Genomic DNA, 22333 nt, shown 5'->3' on the forward strand with positions numbered 1-22333 from the left:
TCGGGTCAGGTAAAAAAAGCCTTCAAAGTGCTAACTGTAAAAGTTGTATGGCCATAATTGGTATATAAGTTGCGATTGAAATTTTGCTGATGACAAGTGTTATTGTGTATTATGTTTGAATGCTTTTACAAACATATTACACTACGCGTCCCGCGATTTTTGCCTAAATCACCAACACTCGGTGGTCATTATTTATTTTGGGTTAAAAATTATCGCGATCTCGCGCGTTTCATCACGCTAGGTCGAGCATGATCACCGTGTATGCATAAATATTTCCACGGTGATTCACCGCGATTCACCCCGTTCGCGGTCAACGCAGTGAAGAACGATTTTCCTACGTTACATGTACATGTCTAATCTTCACAAAGATTATAGCAATATGGGATTATTAGCATTGTTGGCAGATACAGTACACTCCACGCGTTTTCCCCAATTTCCCTCCATACTCCGCGGGTTTCGACCTGGAGGGAGATTAAGAAAATCCCGCTATACGCGGCGTTTGCATGATTTTGGACGCGGCGGTTAACGATCGGCAAAACTGATAAACCGACGCGGCGGCCCTCGGCGTTGGCAACGCGGGGGAAACTCCGCGTTTTACGAGATAACGATCAATTTAATTTTGTTTGACTGCCTGATTTTCAAATAAAATTACATTTATTACAAGTACATACATGTACATGTAGTATAATATTTACAATTAAAAAAAACAACCAAGATAGATCGATCCCGACGTGGTTGTAGAAGTAGTTGTGGTTGTATAGAAAACTCGTTGATTTACGACACACAAACGTCGTCTTTTAACTAATACTTACCAATTAATATAAACACAGTTTGCAACATTGTTTTTATTTTGATAATTTAATCCAAAGTTTTCATGTTAGCAGGTGATTTTCTATAATGAACATGTATACAAATGACCAAGGACCCTAAAAATCTCGCAAATCTGTGTGAATTGACAGTTTGACGTAATCAAAGAAAAGCCGCTTCCTGTCTAAAGGCATAACTTACTCAAGTAAACACGTTCAACGAATGCATAAGGAATGGTTTTAATTGTCGGAACAAAGTATATTCTCTGCTCGCTAATGCATTGATTTTCTCTTTGTTTGTAGGTTATTCCATTGATTGCTAAAAGGTGGTAACTATTGAGTTGATAATTGCATTTAATATTCACAGTTGTATTCTTGTTGCGTCGACATTCTAAACAATGTTTACCAGTAATTATGGACCAAATCGGCAGAGTGACATTCACACATGTTAATCCCTTTTGTCAAAACACCGAATACAGCAGTCTACACAATAGGTCAGTAGACAAGCTTTGCGTGTTTTCATAACGTCAAACACTTAAAATCCAGTTCCGCCCAGATGTCTTCTGTAATCAGTTTACAGTACAATTAGTGTTAAAATAATTACTCTACTAAAATACCGTAACGATAAAGATTCGGCGTGTTCGATTTGAAATTATTTTAGAGGAAATATCAACTTATTCGCGATATAATTTCGTTAATAAATACCAAAGAAACTTTTAACCGAAATCAACAATGTTCTCTGCGCTACAAAGTTTGTATAAAAAAAAATCAATACACGCACGCTTTGCAGGAGTATACATTGTACCTTTACCTTGTACATTGCAGCATAATTTTCGCGCGCTTTTGTCGGGAAATATACATGACTGTATATTGGAAGCATTTGTAAACGTCGTGTTAACAATTAAAAATCGTAGTGTGTTTCGGATTACTAATTATTATTCTCATTTGGAAATTTTACGGAACATTTATTCTTGTGTCGTATGTGTTATGATTTAAATATTAATTTGTCAAATGTATTATATTAGACTAATTCATATTGTAGACGTACCTGTGAATTAAAAAACATAATTTTTATACGTATTAATTTTCTATACAATTATCTTTTTATACATGTACTACAGTATTTAAACAATTTATTATAACAATGTTTTTATTTTTTGGCATGCCCAGTAGCACACTGCTAACGCGGCGTTGCGCGGCGATCACTGATAAGAACGGAAAGTGTCTGCATTTACCGACTAGCCTAAAGTAATACACGCCGCGGGAATTAGCGAACGCGGCGTAACGCCGAGCGTTTTATCGAGTTCACCTCGCTCTTCCAACGCCGCGTGAACACTCGCTAGCAGAAAAAACCCGCGGAGGGAGCGCGTTTTTTGGGGAAAACGCGTGGAGTGTACTGTATAAGAGAGTAGCCTTTTAAAAATTTCAACATGTATCTCACGCCCATGTCCCCGACAGGTTATTTTTTACTTTTTAAATGCTGCGTATAAAACAAAACAGTGTTCATACCTAGCTGTATGATGCTGCAACTGGAGGAGTGATAATTGCGTTATTGGTTATGCAATTAACAGTTTGAAGCCATGGAGAACTCATAACTGATTGTAATGTAATCGTCGTATTTTCTCCGAGTCTCTCGATTCCCCGATACATACGTTTCAACAGTCTCAATCACATTCATGCAACTTCTTTCGTCTTTATCCATTGCTCGATAATCCCCCATATGCCCTATTTCCATTTTAAAAGCGAATTCTGGTTAATATTGATGATAAGAGTCCTAAAGAATGTCATACACGCTGTATTGTAACCATTGCGCTGTTTCAGTTCCTTCATTATTGAAACAATTATTGTATTGTATACTGACTACACACTTAAGTGTCATGTTCAGTTCATGATCTTCTTCAACGACCAATAAACAACTTAATTTATATTTGGATTAAATGCAACATGTACACATCATTTTCTGGGAATCAAGAAAGTGAGTTTATTTTGTGAAAATAAACCAATATCTGTTTATTGAATTTGTCAAACTTTTATATATATATATATATATATATATATATTAGCAAATTAGAAAATAAATATCGTTATTTTAAATGTTTTAAGCAATTTAAATTTTAAAAAAGAAAAGTCTTTCTCTGAGAGCATATATGGGTAACAGCTATACAATCATTGTTTTGACAGACAACGCATGCTTATCTTAAGTTTGTTTCTGGTAATACACCGGATATTGGATGTTTGGGGCTTGATTGGATAATAAAACAAAGATGCAGTCGGCGGTTTTCAGTAGAACTTTTGTACAAACCAACCAGGGCTCAACATTAACCTAAAAACCAACTTGCCCTGCTGGGCAAGAACTTAAAAAATCTACTTGCCCTGAACGTAAAGCCACTTGCCCAAACAGGAAATATCACATTAACTTTAAACCTCATATTTTTTAATAAAGATCAAAATGATACACCACAAAACCTTTTTTATTTTTGAACATTTAACAAAATGATTAGAGCAATTAAAGTGTAATTAAAGTCTAAATTAAATGCTCTTTGTTCTTTTATGCACTTGCCCAGGCGGACAACTAGATTATAAAATAACTTGCCCGGACCCAACTTTTACTTGCCAGGGGCAATAGGACAACCATTAATGTTGAGCCCTGCCAACTTAATCAACAGTGCACATGCTTATCTAACATTTAAGGATCATTCAACACGGGTCCAAGCAACTTGCATGGACCATAATACACAGTCCTATGGTTACATTTAGTAGCACACGTGGTCAGAAACTAACAAGTTCGAGTAATAAAGCAAAGAGATTATGATCTGAAAAATTGCATGGGGTCGGAAATGAAACAGAATGCCACCAAATCAAACAATTCACCGCCTAATTTTAAGTGTAACAAACTATGTTTGAAACATTTAAAATAACGATAATTCCGAATGATCACAGCTTCCATTTTCAAAAGTATAGGCTGTTCAACATTGCTCAAGAAATTGTAAAGACAAACGATTAGTAATGTTTCATTAAATGATTTTATTCAAATGGTCAACATTATTTATATATATGTGTCATCTGTGTATTTGAGCAATTCTCAAGCAAATAGATATCGTTTATTTCGACGTTTAAAGCAAGTCTTGTTTCCGATTTTAAACTATAAAAATTTCCTCGGTATGGTTACTGACCTACACAATCATTGACAGATGACATCCGATGGTAATTGTATGAAGTATGCAGAGAAGCTGACGAAATGTTAAAACAATCGCGTAGAAGTAAAAATATCAGGTTATTATCTGTACCTGTTTCTTTCGAAGTGAATACTCGTTGTGGCTGCGGAGAAACTTCGAGAACAAAAGAATCTGTAGCCGCGAACTTTGTTGGTTTTGCGTGAGCCGTACTGTACAATTGTTATTTCAACAAATAAAGATAGTGTTTGTAAATCAGGATTTGACATTCAGCAAGTACGGTGTTTACTTTCATATTGGAATACATTTTCGCGATCTAATGTGATCGTCAATAGTGATGACATTAGTTAATAAGTTGAAATTTAAATCTAGTTGTCACCGCGAATCAAGGCGATTTGCGGTGTTTTCGCAATGATTCTACAGCTGATCTTTATCGCCAGATGGTCGCCGTGAAATCACCTTGAATCAACCACAGAGTGGATTCACCGCAATTTGCGGCGTCACTGCGATTTGCCATGTCGGCCCTAAAGCGGTGGTCGGTGATATAGGCAAAAATCGCGGGGCGCGTAGTGTACGCTTATATCTTGCTTATTTTGTGAAAACTTTCAAAATATTCTTGTCCTTAACTCTAGGATCTAGGGCTACCACATTTCGTATGTAGTGAGATACAGTTGTCCTCTACAAAGTTTGCTCAAATTATGCCCCTGGAGTTAAATTTGACCTAGCCCAGGGGGTCACAAAAGTGTACATTTGCTTAAATAGGGCCTATATTTAAGTATTTGCACACGCCAAGAATATTTTCAGCCTTTTTCAGCAGTAGAGCAATACAGGGCCATCATGGCCCTCTTGTACTTGTTTGTTAACTTGCAGAAAATGCACTTCTTGAAAAAAAAAAGAATGAATTTGCCTTTCTTTTTGGAAATTTTCAGACAGCAATTTGGAATTTCGTAGTTTTTCTTCAATTGGGAAAGTTTACCTTTTATAGGTACTTTATAAAGAAGAAGAAAAATCGCTGGATTGCATTTGATAAGACGCTTATCACAGGCTAGAATGATAATACTCGGACTATATTTAGAAATAGAGGACCCTTTTGTAAGAAGCAGGGTCATTTTGCTTTGCATCTGTTCTTTAGTCCGTTGGTCCGTAGACCAATTGTGTTCTACAATATATCTAAGGAATGCTTTGACCTACAGCCAGGCAACATGTTTTATGTTTACATTGAGAAAAATTAAGAGGTCAATCCGTTTTAAGGTCAATAGGTCAAAGGTCACAGAAGATTATAACATGAAATTATAAAGATTTAGTAGTCAGTTTTAGTTCCTGTTATACCCATAATAATATTATAAGCAGATTTTCAATTATGATAAAAGTTATATTACAGTACTGCCATTATTAAATGCATTTAATCATTGAATATTAACCCATTTAAGACAACTGCATTAATGTCAAAAAATTATGAAGAAACATGGAGTTGCACGAGTTTACCTGACAATTAAAATGTCACGGTGACTCAACTTAGAAAAATGGTTTTCGGATGATAACTCAAGAATGCTTACGCCTAGGATCATGAAACTTCATAGGTACATTGATCATCACTGGCAGATGACCCCTATTGATTTTCAGGTAACTAGGTCAAAGGTCAAGGTCACAGTGACTCTAAACAGTAAAATGTTTTCCTGATGATAACTCAAGAATAATTAGGAACATTTTGAACAAACATATTGTTTGCACACGCTAACCTGACCATTCAAACATTTAACAATGGCGTCTTTACTTTTCCACAAATAGATCACATGACAACAACAAAAGCAAAATAATCACAAGAGGTTAAATAACAACAACAAATATTGGGAGATAGTAGACCAGGTTGCATGTGATAAGTCGCTCATCACAGGCTAGACTGGACATACTGAGTTTGGGAATAGACATTAAATATACGTCATGCTAGTTTTTTTGTGGGATGGAAGAGCATTAATGATCTTTTCTTGCATGTGTTATTATGGATAGTGTGGTCAAGGTGTACAATGATACTAAAACTGAAAACAATATTAACTACTAGAAATGTATTCTTAGTACATGGATACCTCTACAATCCAATTTGTCCCACAACTGCACAAATCTCTTTAAATTATGAACAAACATGGAGTTGCACAAGTTAACCTGACAATTACTATGTTACTGTAGAAGTATCCCTCTATTTGAGTAACGCTTCTCACATTGAACAAATATTGTTTGGTTAAAGGGATTGTCACATAACTCTTCTTATGTAAAATAAAAAAAAATATCAAGGTGCATAATTTCACACGGTGGGTAATGCTTTAAGATTAGTTCATCCCTCTATCAGCTGTACAGATATATCAAACTATGCATGTGGGTAAAATTACACAATGATAAATATTTATGTAAAGTGTTAGTCCTCTTGTAGCAAGCAATACTGATTATTTTACACTCTACACATATTTTAAAATGTCATTTATGTATAAATATGAGACATTACTACAATTATGATGAAAACAACAGAAACAACATATAGAGGTGTGCATTAGCTCACATGCCTGGTTACTGTACTTTAAAGTTGCAGGAATACATGTTGAGTTATATAAGCCAGAAAAGTCACGCAGATGGATGGAAAAGTGCAAATCTATATACCTCCATATTAACCCTTTGAATGCTGGGAAATTTGTCGTCTGCTAAAATGTCGTCTGCTGAATTTGTAAAATAAGCATTTTCTTCATTTTTTTCAAAGAATACTATCAGAATAGCAAACAGTTTGGATCCTGATGAGACGCCACGTTCTGTGGCGTCTCATCTGGATCCAAACTGTTTGCAAAGGCCTTTAAAATTCAGCTCCAGCGCTTTAAGGGTTAAGCCCAAGAAGCGTTAATTTATTGTCCATGTATGTTTTTATTTGACACTTTATGCTTGTTTGAAGCATTACATAATATCACTTACTATTCCTTAGTATGTACATGTATTAATTGTTTATTTCAGCCAGTGCAGTAAAGTGACCCAGATTTCGGAGCTGACCAACTCGCAGCCCACAGGCCTAGAGGGGCTGTCAGTGGAGCTGGAAACTGTCCTGGGGGAAATTAAAACCCTGCAAATCAGTCAGAAGGCCAGCATTCAGTCATTGCAGAGAACATACAAGGAACATAGTGCAGTTATGATAGAGCAAATGCTTGGCAATTTAAATACTTATATAGATGAATGTGATAATAATTCTGTGGGTACATCAGGCGGAAATGAGCAATATTTAAAAGAAGAGATGTGTAGGAGTGTTCTCTCTATCGTGAATGAATTTGATAATATTACTACGAAGGAACTTAACGAGATGAAAGATGAAGTTTTAAGTATTAAAGAGTCAGTTACAAGTTCTATTCATAAATGCACCACTCTTCACAATGACTTGTCACAATTCCATGAACTTGTTCAGAAAATTGGAGATAATAAGGAGCTCTGTCTTCTAGCCAGCATAAAATGTAAGCATATAATACAGCAAGCATTGACTCTGCTAGGAAAGTCAGGCAAGGCGTTTAACGTCCAGCGGAAGTCTGTGCACAATGTGAGAATACCAAGTGATTCATATGAATGTAGTATTGCAGGCATATGTGTTCTGACTGATGGGCAGGTGCTGGTCGCAGACTCGAAGAATAAGAGGATCAAGCTGCTGAACCAGCAGTACCAGGTGGTGAATCACTGGGATGTGACTGCTGGGCCATGGGACATATGTTTGATCACATCCAGTGAGGTTGCAGTGGCTGTGAATGACCATGATAGCAAGATACATGAGGTCCAGTTTATCACTGTCAACCAGGGAAAGCTTGTTTCTGGCAGGAAGTTTCAGTTACAACATGAATGTACATGTATTACCCATCACCAAGGAGACCTTTTTGTCACCTCTGGTAAAGAATTGTACAAATACTCACTGAATGGCAAACTGATCTGCAGTCTCTATGGAGATAGATCAGGTGAGAATCATGGTGAATCCATCCTGATAACATGTGTATTATGTACAGGGATTTGTCTAGCCATTGTGGACAAAGGAGTCTAGTCAAATTGTGTTATTTTAAATTCATACAATGACAAATTTGGGAATTTTTATTGACTAAATGAACCGATTTGGGATTTATTTTTTTAATCAACAAATATTGACCCATTAGGCCTTTATCTTGTTATTTTGAAAAAATAATATAAATTATAGTTACATACTTTGTGAGATGATAATAAAATAAAATTCAGATGTAATAGCAAAAAACCCGCTGATGTATTATAAAAAAATTGTTCTTTAATTCATATGTGCCCTTTGAATGCTACAGTGCATTGTAGCCAAAACAAGATTCAGAAATATTGATTTATAAACATGAGTAATGAAGTATTTTGACTGTCACTACATGGCATGTCTATAAATAGAAACTGTGTTCCTGGGAGAGAGACACTTTCTGACCCTGTCTTAATTTTGTGTTTGTTAAATGATTGTACATGAACAATATGTTTACCTGTTGATAGAACTGTTCAATTGTTTCAGTATGTGGAATTGTTTTCATCTGTGTAATTGTTTTACTTCAATTCATATCTTACTCAACAGTCGCATTTCAACATGTCAAACGTTAACTAAATAGCTCTGCTACTGAAGTTTATTGTCACGCTTAACTATTGAATTATTGAAATGTATGCATGTATTTTAGATGTGTAAAGGCCTCTTTATAGCAACATATGCGTAATACAATATCACTGCAGTATGTTTAATAAGATTATTTAACATTGACAGTAATTCAATATCTTGATGTTACTCTGTTTTGCAGTATACAAGTGTGCTGTGAGTCCCACAGGAGACAGGCTGTACATCTCCAGCTTAAAGCAGCACACGCTTCTCACCCTGGCCAGGGATGGCACACTCCTGGCTACATACTCAGATCCAGCACTAGGGTGGCCAGATGGTCTACATGTGACCCCTGCAGGCCAGGTGCTGGTCTGTGGATACCGGTCCCAAACTGTACTACAGGTGGGCTGGGAGGGAGAGAGTAAGCTGGCTACTCTTGCTACTCAGGAGGATGGAGTGTGGTACCCATCGTCAGTCTGCTACAGCAGCACCACATCATCCATCATTGTGGGACAGTACTTGGACGGCAACATCCTGGTGTTCAGAGTGGAATAGTGTGTACATGTATGTATTAGTTGTTGTAATTAGTGATTAGTATTTCAATGACAATGTGTTGTTTAGCATACGAACATAGTAGTGTGTGATGTTACAATACAACATTAAGTGTGTAGTTAAAGATACAAATAATTTATGTACACATATTGTTATCTGATTATACAATGTGAGGGTTTTTGTTAGAACATTAGATCTAATGCATATTATGTTATGTTGTCATAACATTTGTGTCATTATGGTCCTAACATTTAGTTCTTGTAAACTAAAGTTCTTGAATGGAAAAACAAAGCATTTCAACTGAAAATTTAATATTTCTACATAGATGCACATGTACATAGCAACTGAGGCTATTTTTAGACTTTCATTTCTATAAACACCATGCCATGTAAGAAATGTATATGGATGAATACTTTTTTTATAAAATATGAAATTGTTTAAGCAATCTTTGGAGGAGCATATATTGATATTGTACGCATTGTTTACAGAAATGTAACACTTGATGTGAGATTTATTAATTTGCCATGTTTTATGCTGTTGAAAATTTGTTATTGATTTTCATTACATTTATATAAACGTGTGTGTGTTAATTACATTTTTTATAAATTTGTTTGATTCCTAAATATACATACAAGAAATACATCAAGCTATTCTGCTGCTACAGTCGCTGCTGAGTCAGAACAAGGATGCTGAGGATGTGGTGGACAAGGATGACATGACTACGCAGAAGGTAACATAGACCCGTTGTCAGACCTTTTCTTTGTCATTTTGGGGAAAAATGCCATTGTGGTTTCGGAATATTTTCCTGTGAAAAGTCAATTGATTTGGGAAAAAACTAATTTAATATCATTCTTTTTAATATATCAAATTATACGAATAAAATCATTTTACGATAGTTATATACTGTTATAAATCTAAGTGAAATTTGATTGAGATATAATAATTACAATGCATAAAAACAGGAACATCACGTCAGACAATTTACGCGTGTTTAGTGGAAAAAAACGCCCCGATTGGACGTTTTTTATCACATCTTTACACAGTTACATATATGCCAAAATTTGACAACAAATGGTGAATGTTTGTGTTTATTGGAAATTTTGAGCACTTTTATCGTAAATATTTATCAGAATGTCCTTTTAATAATGGAATATACGAGAGTATCGGGCAATGAGTAGCAACGATAAAAGTAGTAAGTTGGCAGTAATAGATGAAAAGTATGGTTTCATATGGATGTATTAAGGAATCAATCGAGACGGGATTATGCGTATCTATGCAGAAAAGGGTTAAAACAATTTTTGTTAAATCTTGTTGTTAATGACTATATTTCTGTTTTTATGCCCCCCTTCGAAGAAGAGGGGGTATATTGCTTTGCTCAGGTCGGTCGGTCTGTCTGTCGGTCGGTCCATCTACCAGGTGATTTCCGGATGATAACTCAAGAACGCTTGGGCCTAGGATCATGAAACTTCAAAGGTACATTGATCATGACTCGCAAATGACCCCTATTGATTTTGAGGTCAAAGGTCAAGGTCATGGTTACCTTAAATAGTAAAATGGTTTCCGGATGATAACTCAAGAACGCATACGCCTAGGATCATGAAACTTCATAGGTAGATTGATCATGACTTGCAGATGACCCCTATTGATTTTGAGGTCACTAGGTCAAAGGTCACGGTAACCGGTATAGTAAAATGGTTTCCCGATGATAACTCAAGAACGCATACGCCTAGGATCATGAAACTTCATCATTAGATAGATCATGACTTGCAGATGATACCTATTGATTTTGAGGTCACGAGGTCAAGGTCACGGTGACCCGAAAAAGTAGAATGGTTTTTGGATGATAACTCAAGAACTCATATGCCTAGGATCATGAAACTTCATGGGTAGATTGATCATGACTCGCAGATTACCCCTTTTGATTTTGAGGTCACTAGGTCAAAGGTCAAGGTCACAGTGACAAAAAACGTATTCAAACAATGGCTGCCACTACAACGGACAGCCCATATGGGGGACATGCATGTTTTACAAACAGCCCTTGTTTCTTGAAGAGTCATAACGCACTGTCATAACGTCATTTCACTCTGTAAAAAAAAAAATCCACATATGTAGGGTGCAGCCCTCCCCCCCCCATGGCCCGGGGGGGCCTGAATAAATTCTTGTTGAAAGCACTGTAATTTTAATACATGTAAGCAGGCTTTTTCCGCTCCATTTTGGGAATACGCCACACTGGAATTTTAGGAATTTGGCGTCGTGAAAACCCCCATTTTGGGAAAAAAATATTTGCAAAATTGGCTCAATTGGGAAAAATTATCGCATGTAAATAATGTTTCTTATATTTCAAAGAACTGTTAACTGGTAAATAACGACTATTTTGATAACTTATTATTAAAATTTTACAAAGTATTATGAAAATGTGAGAAAAGTGCAGGTTTTTTAATCTGAATTTGGGGAAAAGGCCTGGCCTTTTTTGAGGTGAAAAAAATCGTGCGAAGCGCCGGATTTTGAGGAAAATTAGGAAAGTCTTAAATAATCATTAACATATTTTACAGTTTTTAAAATAAATTCAATGAAACAGATAATTTAATTATGCAACACTTCCTATTTTCTACACCGGATCAGGTAAACTTATATATTTTAAGGTAAAAAAATAAAAAATAAAAATTTTCTTTTTTTTTTTTTTTTTGGAATTGGGAAAAAAAAAATCAATTGGGAAAAAAACGACCAGATTTGCATTGGGAATGGGGCCGAATTTCGGACCCGTGGCATAGGGCGGAAAAAGCCTGGTTAGGCACTTATTTAAAAACAAATAAAATGCTTCGGGTATGGGTCCGTTTTACAGATCCATAAATACACCAGGAATGCGCCGTCTTGTGTATTTCCTGTTTATTAAGGATGCAAAAAGATGAGGTGGTAAAGAACATAATGAATTTACATAAGGTTAATTAGCCTCTTAAATTGTTTGTATATTGTACATATGGTAAAATATCCTCTTAAATTGTTTGTATATTACATTTGGTAAAATACCCTTTTAAATTGTTTGTATATTGCAAATTCTCCCACGTCACGTGACTTGTTTTCTATATACAAAGAAGAAAAACTACTGTTGGTTATGACCCCGATATGCCAACGGTTGTTTAAAGTGACGTCACTTTGATTGTCCGCGCACATTTTATGAATGAAGACGACGTCATTTGATTGTAATTGTTGTGGTGACGTCATGTTTCGCGGAAAAGTGGAGGACGTTCGGTTAATATAATTCTCATCTATAACCTTTAAATCGCGGATAACTTATTAATGAAAACGTGTTAGAATCGAAATAATCCACGGGTAATGTCGTTCCGATGCATGTTATCAAACCACTCGGGCTACGCCCTCGTGGTTTAATTCCTACGCATCGGAACTCCATACCGTTCATTATTACTGCAATAACCAACGGTTACCCGTGGATTATTTCTTAGATCATTGATATTCCTCCTCATCAAATTTTGGTGATTACAAAAGTATTTCATGGACATATTATTAGTTAATATGTGGATTACTCAGTTTGGAAAAATAAATGAGGAATTTGTGTCAGTTCATTTCCCGTGTGTTTGTGATAAATTTGTGGATCGGTAAAACCTTAAAATCAACAAAAAATAGCCCCAAACGCATTATAATGGTTTTACAGTGTTACCTCTGTATTAAAAATGCTAAATATGAAGTGGACAAGAATATGATATGATTTCATAGAAGTTAAAATTGTGTCTTTTCTTTTATGTATCATGTTTACAGTGTTGAGTTTGTATGAAGTTGTGAGATATTTAGTTAAGCTTTGAATGCCTTGGTTCTATAGAGCCTGTTTGCAAGGAGCTGTTACATTCTTTATGTGTATACTGTGTTATCGTTTTTTTTTTGTCAATTATAGGGGCCAAAATAAGCCCCATATCAAATGCTGGAACTATGTATTTTTCCCAAACAACTTTCTAAAATTCCCAATTGAAGGTAAAGTAAAAGAAATTTGTCTAGCGGAAAGTGTTGTCCCTGATAAGCCTGTGTGGCTGTAAAGGCTTATCTGGGCAGACACTTAGTGCACAATTTATAAAGCCCTGTTTTCTCGGAATGAGGCTCAAAGTAAATCCGCCTACTGTCTGTTGTACAAGATGATACCAGGTGAGCCTTGTTATGGGAAAAGGGTGCTTAATGCATGTTATGTACCATCCACAGATTAGCCTGTGCAGTGCGCACTCAGAATTATCAGGGATAATGCTTTCCATTTTTGAGGAAATTTTCGCTTTAAAGAAATTATTTCTAAACAAAAATCATGTCTTGGTGGAAAGTGTAGTCTCAAGTTAGCCTGTGTGGACTGCACAGGCAAATGTGGTCCTATACATATCCATTAAGCCCAGTTGTCCGGAATATGGCTCAAGTTCAGTCTGCTTCCAGTCTGTTGGTATTTGTAAATTCTGATTAGAACAAATATGGTATAAAACCACTATGATTAAAAACTGGTAATTGAGACATCGGTGTACATATAAATGCAAATTTAACATACATATTGAGCAATTCTAATAGTAGCTCACAATTTCCCAATTTAACATAGTTTGCCATTTTAAGAGTTGGCTACTCATTTTTTCACAAAATTGAAAATTTTGAGCTGTATTTTGTTCACAAAATATCATATCAAACACAGTTAATGTTTAAAATAACTTGGACAAAATATTGTTTTGTTATTGGTAACTTTGAAAATATAGATTTATAGGCGTCAACAAAGTACAGGCAAACTAGTATTGTAATATGATAGTTATTAAGGGCAAATGGCCTGTAACATAATTTTTACTTCAAGGTGTATGTGAAAAAAAGCCTTTTCTTTCCATCTTTATAAAGTACACATAATAGGCACTTCCTTATATGCAAGTGGACTAATAAAATGAGCACTGAAACTGAACATTTCAACAAAAACGCATGTCAAAGAATATATTTTGATTGGATTTTTGCTATTAAGTTCCATGCATTTAAAAAGACCTATAATTCCCAAATTAAAAGATAGAATTTTCCCGATGTTTGATATTATTACGCTAATTTTCCTCATTGGTGTGGTACAGATACTTTTTTCAATTTGGCAAAAAAATTGCTGGTGTATTAATAATTTACTATTTCAAAAGACTTCATATTGGTTTTCTCAATGTTACAGCAACTGCTAAGCACAGAAGACAACGGAGTAGTGAAAGGCTCAGCCAAATCAAAGTCCAGCGATGTGAGGGTGACACAGCCTTTCCATGTCCTTGTATTGCAACATGAAGGACATTTTAGCTGAAACTAACAAGGGAGAGAACTGTAGATCTGCACCAGCAGTGAGTTGTTGCCCTTCAGTTGTTTAATGTTATATTTATTATTTTATGTCTTACAACTTACATGTTGATTGACTTTAAAACTGTTTTCTAGTGTGAATTTAAACATATTTTAACCATCAAAGATCTGTAAAGGCATGGTAAAATAAAATGTGTGTGTGTGTTTTTTGCAACGTTGGTGAGACATTAATATTATTTTTAAATATTAATATTAATTAATATTATAGGTCGCTGTGGTGTAATGGATATGGTGTCCGCCTAGCGACCGGGAGGTCACGGGTTCGATCCCCACCGTGGGAGCGTTCTTTAGATCTTCCCCAAAGACACCAAGTACTGGTTCTAGGCCCAGGAAACGGACTCGAGAGCGTTTATATAAGCCTTAGGCTTTCGATGCAATCGAGCTAAAATAAATAGGTTTAAACCAAATATTAATATTGTTGCCTCTCATTTATTGAAATATATATTAACAATAAAACATATCTAATGGCATTTTAAAAGTAATGTGATAAATAGAATAAGTACAATTAAAAAATATAAAATTTTAAACCAGATGGTTTTCCTTCTTTTTGTTATGCAGCAAAAAAATTGGCTAATAGATAAATAAGCTGTGATGTGGAAAAATGGGGCCTAATGCATGTGCTTAAATTGTTGTCACAGATTAGCCTGTGCAGTCCACACAGGCTAATCATGGACAACACTTTCCTCTTAAAGGTATTTTTCATTGAACAAATAATCCTCTTTATGAAAATCCAGTCTAGTCAGAAAGTACCCTCCCTTATTAGCTTATGTGAATTTCACATGCTAATCTGGGACGACACTTTCTGACATTAGTGATCCGCATATTGGCTTATGAAAATACATCTCTGAAAATGGAGTAAAGATAATAGATATAAATGTACAGATAAGTAAAGCATTAGCCAACACTTTTCTTGTTTTAGTACAAAATGACTTAATTGTATTTATTTTCATGCTATTAAAAACAAGGAACCAATAAAATGCCAGATTAGAAATTCATGTTGTTGAAAACCTTCACAACCTGTCAAGAGGCATAGTTTGTTATAGATATAGATAATAATATAATTTGTTACAAGTTCCTATCACCCACTGTGTTGTTGTTGTTTTCAGCAGAGCACCAGCATTGATATCGAGTTGGCCCAGCAACCGCACGAGTCCCGCCTGCAGGAGCCCCAGTCCAGAACGACCCTTCCCCTCCCCTGACTTCTAACTCCTCCCCCTTGACCTCCTGACTCAAAAAGTCAGCATCGTTGAACAACTCCGTTCTGCAGAAAATTCTGAGCATGATTCTGGTCTGAACAAACACAATGCCCACGTCAAGTTGTCCACACATAAGCCTGGGTAGTTCTGTTAAGCTAGAGTTCCGCGTGGGCCTGAGAGGGACGAGTTTTACAAACACGAAAAGTTATAGCTGTAGTTATGGTAACGCTAACAGTCAGTTGTTGCTGTTGGACATCACAACAAATATCCTGAAGAATAAAAAGTTCAATAACTTGTTCCAATCTTTATGGGACAAACAGAAATTGGACGGGAGAAAATCAAGGAACAATAAAAGCGTAAGCTTTCCTAGTGGGATGCTTCTGCTGTTGATAGTTTGGACGACAATAGGGTTACGGACTGCCCCAGATTGTCCTCTCAGCGGCCAAAATATCATAATAGAACGGACTTTTGGCAATGTTACCGACAAAGAAAGGCAGTAATGACTTGGTTGTGAATACCCAGAGCACGATACATCCATGCTGACACAAAAAGGCAGTTATGACTTGGTGGTGAAAACCCAGAGCACGCTACATCCTTGCTGACCAAGAAATGCAGTAATGACTTGGTTGTGAATACCCAGAGCATGCTACATCCATGCTGACACAGAAAGGCAGTAATGACTATGCTGTGAACACCCAGAGCAAGATATATCCATGCTGACACAGAAAGGAAGTAATGACTATGCTGTGAACACCCAGAGCAAGATATATCCATGCTGACACAGAAAGGCAGTAATGACTATGCTGTGAACACCCAGAGCAAGATATATCAATGCTGACACAGAAAGGAAGTAATGACTATGCTGTGAACACCCAGAGCAAGATATATCCATGCTGACACAAAAAGGCAGTAATGACTATGCTGTGAACACCCAGAGCAAGCTACATCCATGCTGACACAGAAAGGAAGTTATGACTATGATGTAAACACCCAGAGCACAATACATCCATGCTGACACAGAAAGGCAGTAATGACTATGCTGTGAACACCCAGAGCACGCTACATCCATGCTGACACAGAAAGGAAGTAATGACTTTGCTGTGAACACCCAGAGCAAGATATATCCATGCTGACACAGAAAGGCAGTAATGATTATGCTGTGAACTCCCAGAGCAAGATAAATCCATGCTGACACAGAAAGGCAGTAATGACTACGCTGTGAACACCCAGAGCACAATACATCCATGCTGACACAGAAAGGCAGTAATGACTTGGTTGTAAACACCCAGAGCACAATACATCAATGTTGACTCAGAAAGGCAGTAATGACTTGGTTGTGAACACAGAACACGATACACCCATGCTGACACAGAAAGGCAGTAATTACTTGGCTGTGAACACAGAGCACAATACATCCATGCGGAAACAGAAAGGCAGTCATGACTATGCTGTGAACACCCAGAGCACGATAAATCCATGCTGACACAGAAAGACAGTAAAGACTTGGTTGTAAACACCCAGAGCACAATACATCCATGATGACACAGAAAGGCAGTAAAGACCTTGTTGTAAACACTAAGAGATCCATACATCCATGGGGTGTGCCACAGCCCGAATTACGCCCACTATTGTGAACAAGGTGCTTAAAGTGAACATGTCTGGTTTTGGTATGAGGACTTAGCACTCCAAGCCTAAAAGGCCTCGCATTGAATTGATGCAAGAGAAGGATTTGAAAAATAACAGCAGTTTTGTTGTGTGGTCCAGTACGCCCTTCGACTCTCAACCTGAAGAAAGCAGAACTCAAACTCGGCTCTTATCAATATCAGCAAGGCCAGCATGTCATATCAGCTTCTTGAGCTTCAGGTGAGACCTTACGTGTTAATTATTTTGTTGAAATAGGGGCCGAAATTCAGCCCAATTCTCATCTCAAAAAGTCTATATCCATGATTACTGGCTTAAGTTCTCAATTCATGGTTTCCTGGAAGAAAAAGAATGTTTTGATAGGTTGCAACATTGAATTAATCAGAACTCAAATTCAGCCTTTGGCAATATCCCGAGGCCAGCATATCAGCTCAGCTTCTTGAGCTTCAGGTAAGATCATACAGTGTTATTCATTTTGTCGAAATTGGGGCCAAAATTGAGTCCCATTCCTAATCTTAAACAGTTTATTTTTTCCATAATTACTGGCTAAAGTTCTCAATTCAAGATTTGACCCCAAACAATGTTTTAATAGGTTACAAATTGAGTTTGTTTCCTTATGCAGCTCTATAAGTTGAACCTTTGTGCAATTATCTTGATAGCACTTATTCTATTTTTTTAAATTATGTTTAGCAAAATCTACAACCATTTTCCCAATTAAATTCAAAACACTATGATTTTTTACGAATTGTCCCAATCCAAAAATGGTTAAAATAAACTCTGCACAAAGCTAGTCCCTAGTTATAGCACATATAAAAGTTTTTTATCAGAATAACAGGCGAAGTTTAGGGGGGAATATAGGAGTGAACTTGTCTGTCGGTCTTTCGGCCTGTCTGTCGGTCCGTATTAAGTGTCCGCTCTCTAATTCAAATAGTTTTCATCCGATCTTCACCAAACTTGGTCAGAAGTTGTATCTACATGATGTCTAGGCCAAGTTCGAACATGGGCCTTGTCGGGTTAAAAACTAGGGCACGGGGTCACTTGGTGCGTTTTTAACATTCTGCATGTTGTCCGCTCTCTAATTCAAGTAGTTTTCATCCAATCCTCACCAAACTTGGTCACAAGTTTTTTCTAAATGATCTCTAGGACAAGTTTGAACATGGGCCATTCCGGGCCTTAAAAACTAGGTCACCGGGTCACTTTGTGCATTTTTAACATTCAGCATGTTGTCCGCTCTCTAATTCAAGTAGTTTACATCCGATCTTCACCAAACTTGGTCTGAAGTTTTATGGAGATGATCTTAAGGCCAAGTTAGAACATGGGCCTTTCTGGGTGAAAAACTAGGTCAAGGGGTCACTTAGTGCATTTTAAAAATTGAGCATGGTGCCCGCTGTTTTTGTGAAGACGACATGCAAAATAATATGTATCAATGGGGCTTGTGGGGGTATTCGTCACATCTGTGACAAAGCTCTAGTTTGCTTATTTCACTAAGTTTAATTACTATTTTGAACTCACATCTATTGTTTCTTATTAAATGCCATACAGTTGTATCGTCACACATTTAAAGTTGTTAAGTCTCAGGTATAAGTCATAAACTGTCACATTTAAAGGTGTGCAGACTCACACTTAAATACTAGTACGTAGATTGTAACATTTAAAGTTGTGTTGTCTCACATTTTAAATTGCTGAGTATCACATTTAAAATTATGTAGTCTCAAATTTAAAGTTCTATAGTCACACAATTAAAGGTGTACTATCTCACATTCTAAATTGCTCAAGTTTTCCCTTTTTTTGATTTACAAAAAATAAATACACAACACATGTATAACACCTTGCTACAAAACCAAAAATTCCAATTTCAAGTTGGTGCGCGTAAAAATTGATTCTACGTTATTAAGAAATTCAGCACGAAGACATCTTGCGTCAGACTACCAAGCCTCCTATCAATATCTCCTCCCATGTTGGCTTCATCAACACTTCCAACAGAGCCTTGGTGAGTTCGACTTCCATCTCAGCATCGATGTCGCTTAGCAACAATTGGATGATGGGCGTCGACAAATTAGGCCGGACAAGTCGCTCAAACTGAAACGATCTGATCCAACAGGTAGAGCAGGCATTGCGTGACACGTCCGTTAATGTGACTGACCTCATTATGTTGTTCTCGAATAATGTGAACCTTAGGCCTGGAGAGCAGTTTGCGATTGACGCCATTCAACAACAGTTGTTGTTGGCAATTCTCGGGTTTGGGGTGGCGACTTCGGCGTCAGGACTCGCTCCATCTCTGTCCATGGCCCAGTCGCAGCAGCAGCAACAAGAAAAATAAGTAGTATCTTAGCGGTGTTCTGGGATATGGGGCTTCATGTATGTGCTTAAAGTGTCATCCCAGATTAGCCTGTGCAGACTGCACATACATAAAGTCCTATTAAAGTGTCATAGTCTTATTAAAGTGTCATCTCAGATTAGCCTGTGCAGACTGCACATACATTAAGCCCTATTTTCCCAGAATGAGACTCGTATACTTCACTTTACATCAGTATTTTATGTGCCTGAAAAGTTCCTAGCATAAAATGGGAATTATGTGCTTTTACATTGATCACACTTAGTAAATAAAATGCAAATAGCACTTGATCTGATATCAATTTTAATCATAGAAGGTAAGGGCATTAAGTTTTGTATAATTTCGACCAAAATTAAGCCCCTGAACCAAAAGTTTATCCTTGCATAAAAATCTGCTTTAATAGAATTGTTAAATTATATTTAATTTTAGTAAAATAATTATGTAAAAGCCTTCAGCTCATTTTAAAAGTCTTTTCGTCATTTATTTTCAACGTTTATTTAAATTCTTGGATTTTGTTTTAAGAGCCTGTTCCTACAGGAACCTATGCAATCATAGATCGGTACCTAGCTGAACAACAGGCTGTATGGTCAGCTGGTCCCAGACGCCCAGTGACACTTCCTGGCCCAGGACCTTGGGGCAAATGCTCAACTATACCTACCCGCAGAGTGGAGCCACTCTGAACCTGGGGCTCCATACTTTCTTGGCCAGGGGCCAAGTTTACCTTGTCAATAAGGTACATGTAGGTTGGTAATGTACATGTAATTAACTATTTATAACATGCAGTGTTTCACTCCAAATTTTAATTCAAACAGTTTGTGTTAAATATTGATAAAACTCTATCCTGGCTGCTAACTTAAACAAATCATTTATGTAAGTGTTAAATATTTATAATAGCCGCCATTTGTATTGCCTTGAAAGGGCTCAGTGGGGGGGAGGCGTACACATGTGTACTTGTCTGCAATTCTACTCGTCCTTACTTTCATCCTTATGTCCGTCCCACCTTTCTAGTGTTGCACATAACTTATTATAATAATAAATATTAGTTCCAGAGGGACACAAAATGTTTGTATCAAGTGTACAATATATAGAAGGCTATGTTTGTATCAAGTGTTTAGTTTAAAGCCCATTTGTTTCAAGATCCTTCAAACATACTTTATTTCTTAAATATTGTTATCACTCAAACGACATTGATTTACTTCTTATATAACTGATGCCATTTCAGAATGCAATTAAATTATTTTGTTTACAGGGACACATTCCTTGGATGCCCTAAGGTTTCTCTATCTGTTCACAAAGGCTTTATACTCACAAGTTCAAGCCCAGTGAGCGATGTTCACATTATCAACTTCTGCATATCAATAGGTAAGTCACCTTGCCATTGCAAAAGGGGCCACTGTGCAAAGCATTCAGGAGACCCAGTTGTAATAGCCTAAACCTTTTGCTTTCACAAATACCCAATAGGTAAAACCCATACAAACTGGGTTTCTGCTCTTCAATAAATTGACCAGTTTATCTAATCTAAGTTTAAGGGTTCAGCCACAAACTACTTTATCTTATAAAGAAATGTAAAGACAGTGCACAAGTTCAAAGCTAAACCCTCAAATTTGCATTTAAAATTTAACATCTAGAGTTATATTAAACTCAAAACCACAACAACAACAACAGCAAACAATTTCTCAGCAGGTACCAACATATCTGACTCTTTCACTCTTTACAAAATCATGTTCCATATGAACTGTAAATATGGTTCTTAAACTAACATTGAATTACAAAGAGGGATCAGTGCTGTTTGTACCTTTTAGTTTAGGGGGGTATACAGGAGTGTACTTGTCGGTCTGTTTGTCGGTCTGTCCGTATTAAGTGTCCGCTCTCTAATACAAGTTGTTGTCATCCAATCTTCACCAAACTTGGTCAAAAGTTGTATCTAGATGATCTCTAGGCCAAGTTTGAACATGGGCCATGAGGGCAAAAAACAAGGTCACGGGGTCACTTAGTGCGTTTTACACATTCAGTTTGGTGTCCGCTCTCTATTTCGATTACTTATCATCCGCTTTTCACCACACTTGGTCAGGCTTTTTATATAGATAATCTCTAGGCCATGATCGAACATGGACCATGATGGTCCAAAAACTAGGTCATGGGGTCACTTAATGCGTTTTACACTTTCAGTTTGGTCTCTGCTCTCCATTTCAAGCACTTATCATCCCCTCTTCAAAAAACTTGGGCAGAAGTTTTATTTAGATGATCTGTAGGTCATGTTCGAACATGGGCCATGCCGTGCGAAAAACTAGGTCACGGGGTCATGGGTGCGTTTTACACATTCAGCATGGTGTTCCCTATTTCAAGTTATTTTCATCCGCTATTCAGGTGGGGGAGTTCATCACCTCTGTGTCAAAGCTCTAGTTTTTTTAAAGTTAATATCTTTTTGAATGAGTATTGTGTTGCCAGGGTTGAACCCGCATTTTGATACTTGATAATTTTTATGAAATGCTAGTTAATTCTTGAAAATAGTTGTCTTAATTGACACATGACATACTTAATTGCAGAATCCCGGATATCAAAGCATTGAGCTTGTTCTTGAAGCATTTGCACCAGCAACAGTCATCATCTCGAGTCACTGGCATCTCTTTGGTGTGGAACCCTCTGTCTATGAACATCATAACAGCACATGAACCAGTGGC

The 22333-nt window shown here is 36.8% G+C and overlaps 1 protein-coding gene and 1 long non-coding RNA gene across 6 annotated transcripts in view; both read left to right on the plus strand.

The window, feature by feature from the left end:
- The window catches only part of LOC127865072 (uncharacterized), a 28721-nt gene extending 19717 nt beyond the window's left edge, over nucleotides 1-9004 (plus strand). The window contains exons 4-6 of the mRNA XM_052404950.1: nucleotides 6971-7959; nucleotides 8809-8937; nucleotides 8982-9004. Coding sequence (XP_052260910.1) covers nucleotides 6971-7959; nucleotides 8809-8937; nucleotides 8982-9004 — 1141 coding nt within the window. The remainder of the gene's footprint in view (nucleotides 1-6970; nucleotides 7960-8808; nucleotides 8938-8981) is intronic.
- A 10-nt stretch (nucleotides 9005-9014) lies between these two features.
- LOC127864242 (uncharacterized) lies at nucleotides 9015-21014 on the plus strand. 5 transcript variants are annotated; one of them, XR_008041621.1, is made up of 8 exons: nucleotides 9015-9143; nucleotides 9796-9861; nucleotides 11974-12071; nucleotides 14305-14464; nucleotides 15587-17539; nucleotides 19213-19637; nucleotides 20175-20395; nucleotides 20902-20996. It is a non-coding gene; the product is annotated as an uncharacterized LOC127864242 (long non-coding RNA). The 5 variants fall into 5 exon arrangements; XR_008041620.1 differs by lacking the exon at nucleotides 11974-12071 and having other exon boundaries at nucleotides 9017-9143; nucleotides 20175-20385; nucleotides 20902-21014; XR_008041618.1 differs by lacking the exon at nucleotides 11974-12071 and having other exon boundaries at nucleotides 9017-9143.
- The last annotated feature ends 1319 nt before the right edge of the window (nucleotides 21015-22333 follow it).

This window comes from Dreissena polymorpha, chromosome 1, assembly GCF_020536995.1.
Source record: "Dreissena polymorpha isolate Duluth1 chromosome 1, UMN_Dpol_1.0, whole genome shotgun sequence".
Classification (NCBI taxonomy): domain Eukaryota; kingdom Metazoa; phylum Mollusca; class Bivalvia; order Myida; family Dreissenidae; genus Dreissena; species Dreissena polymorpha.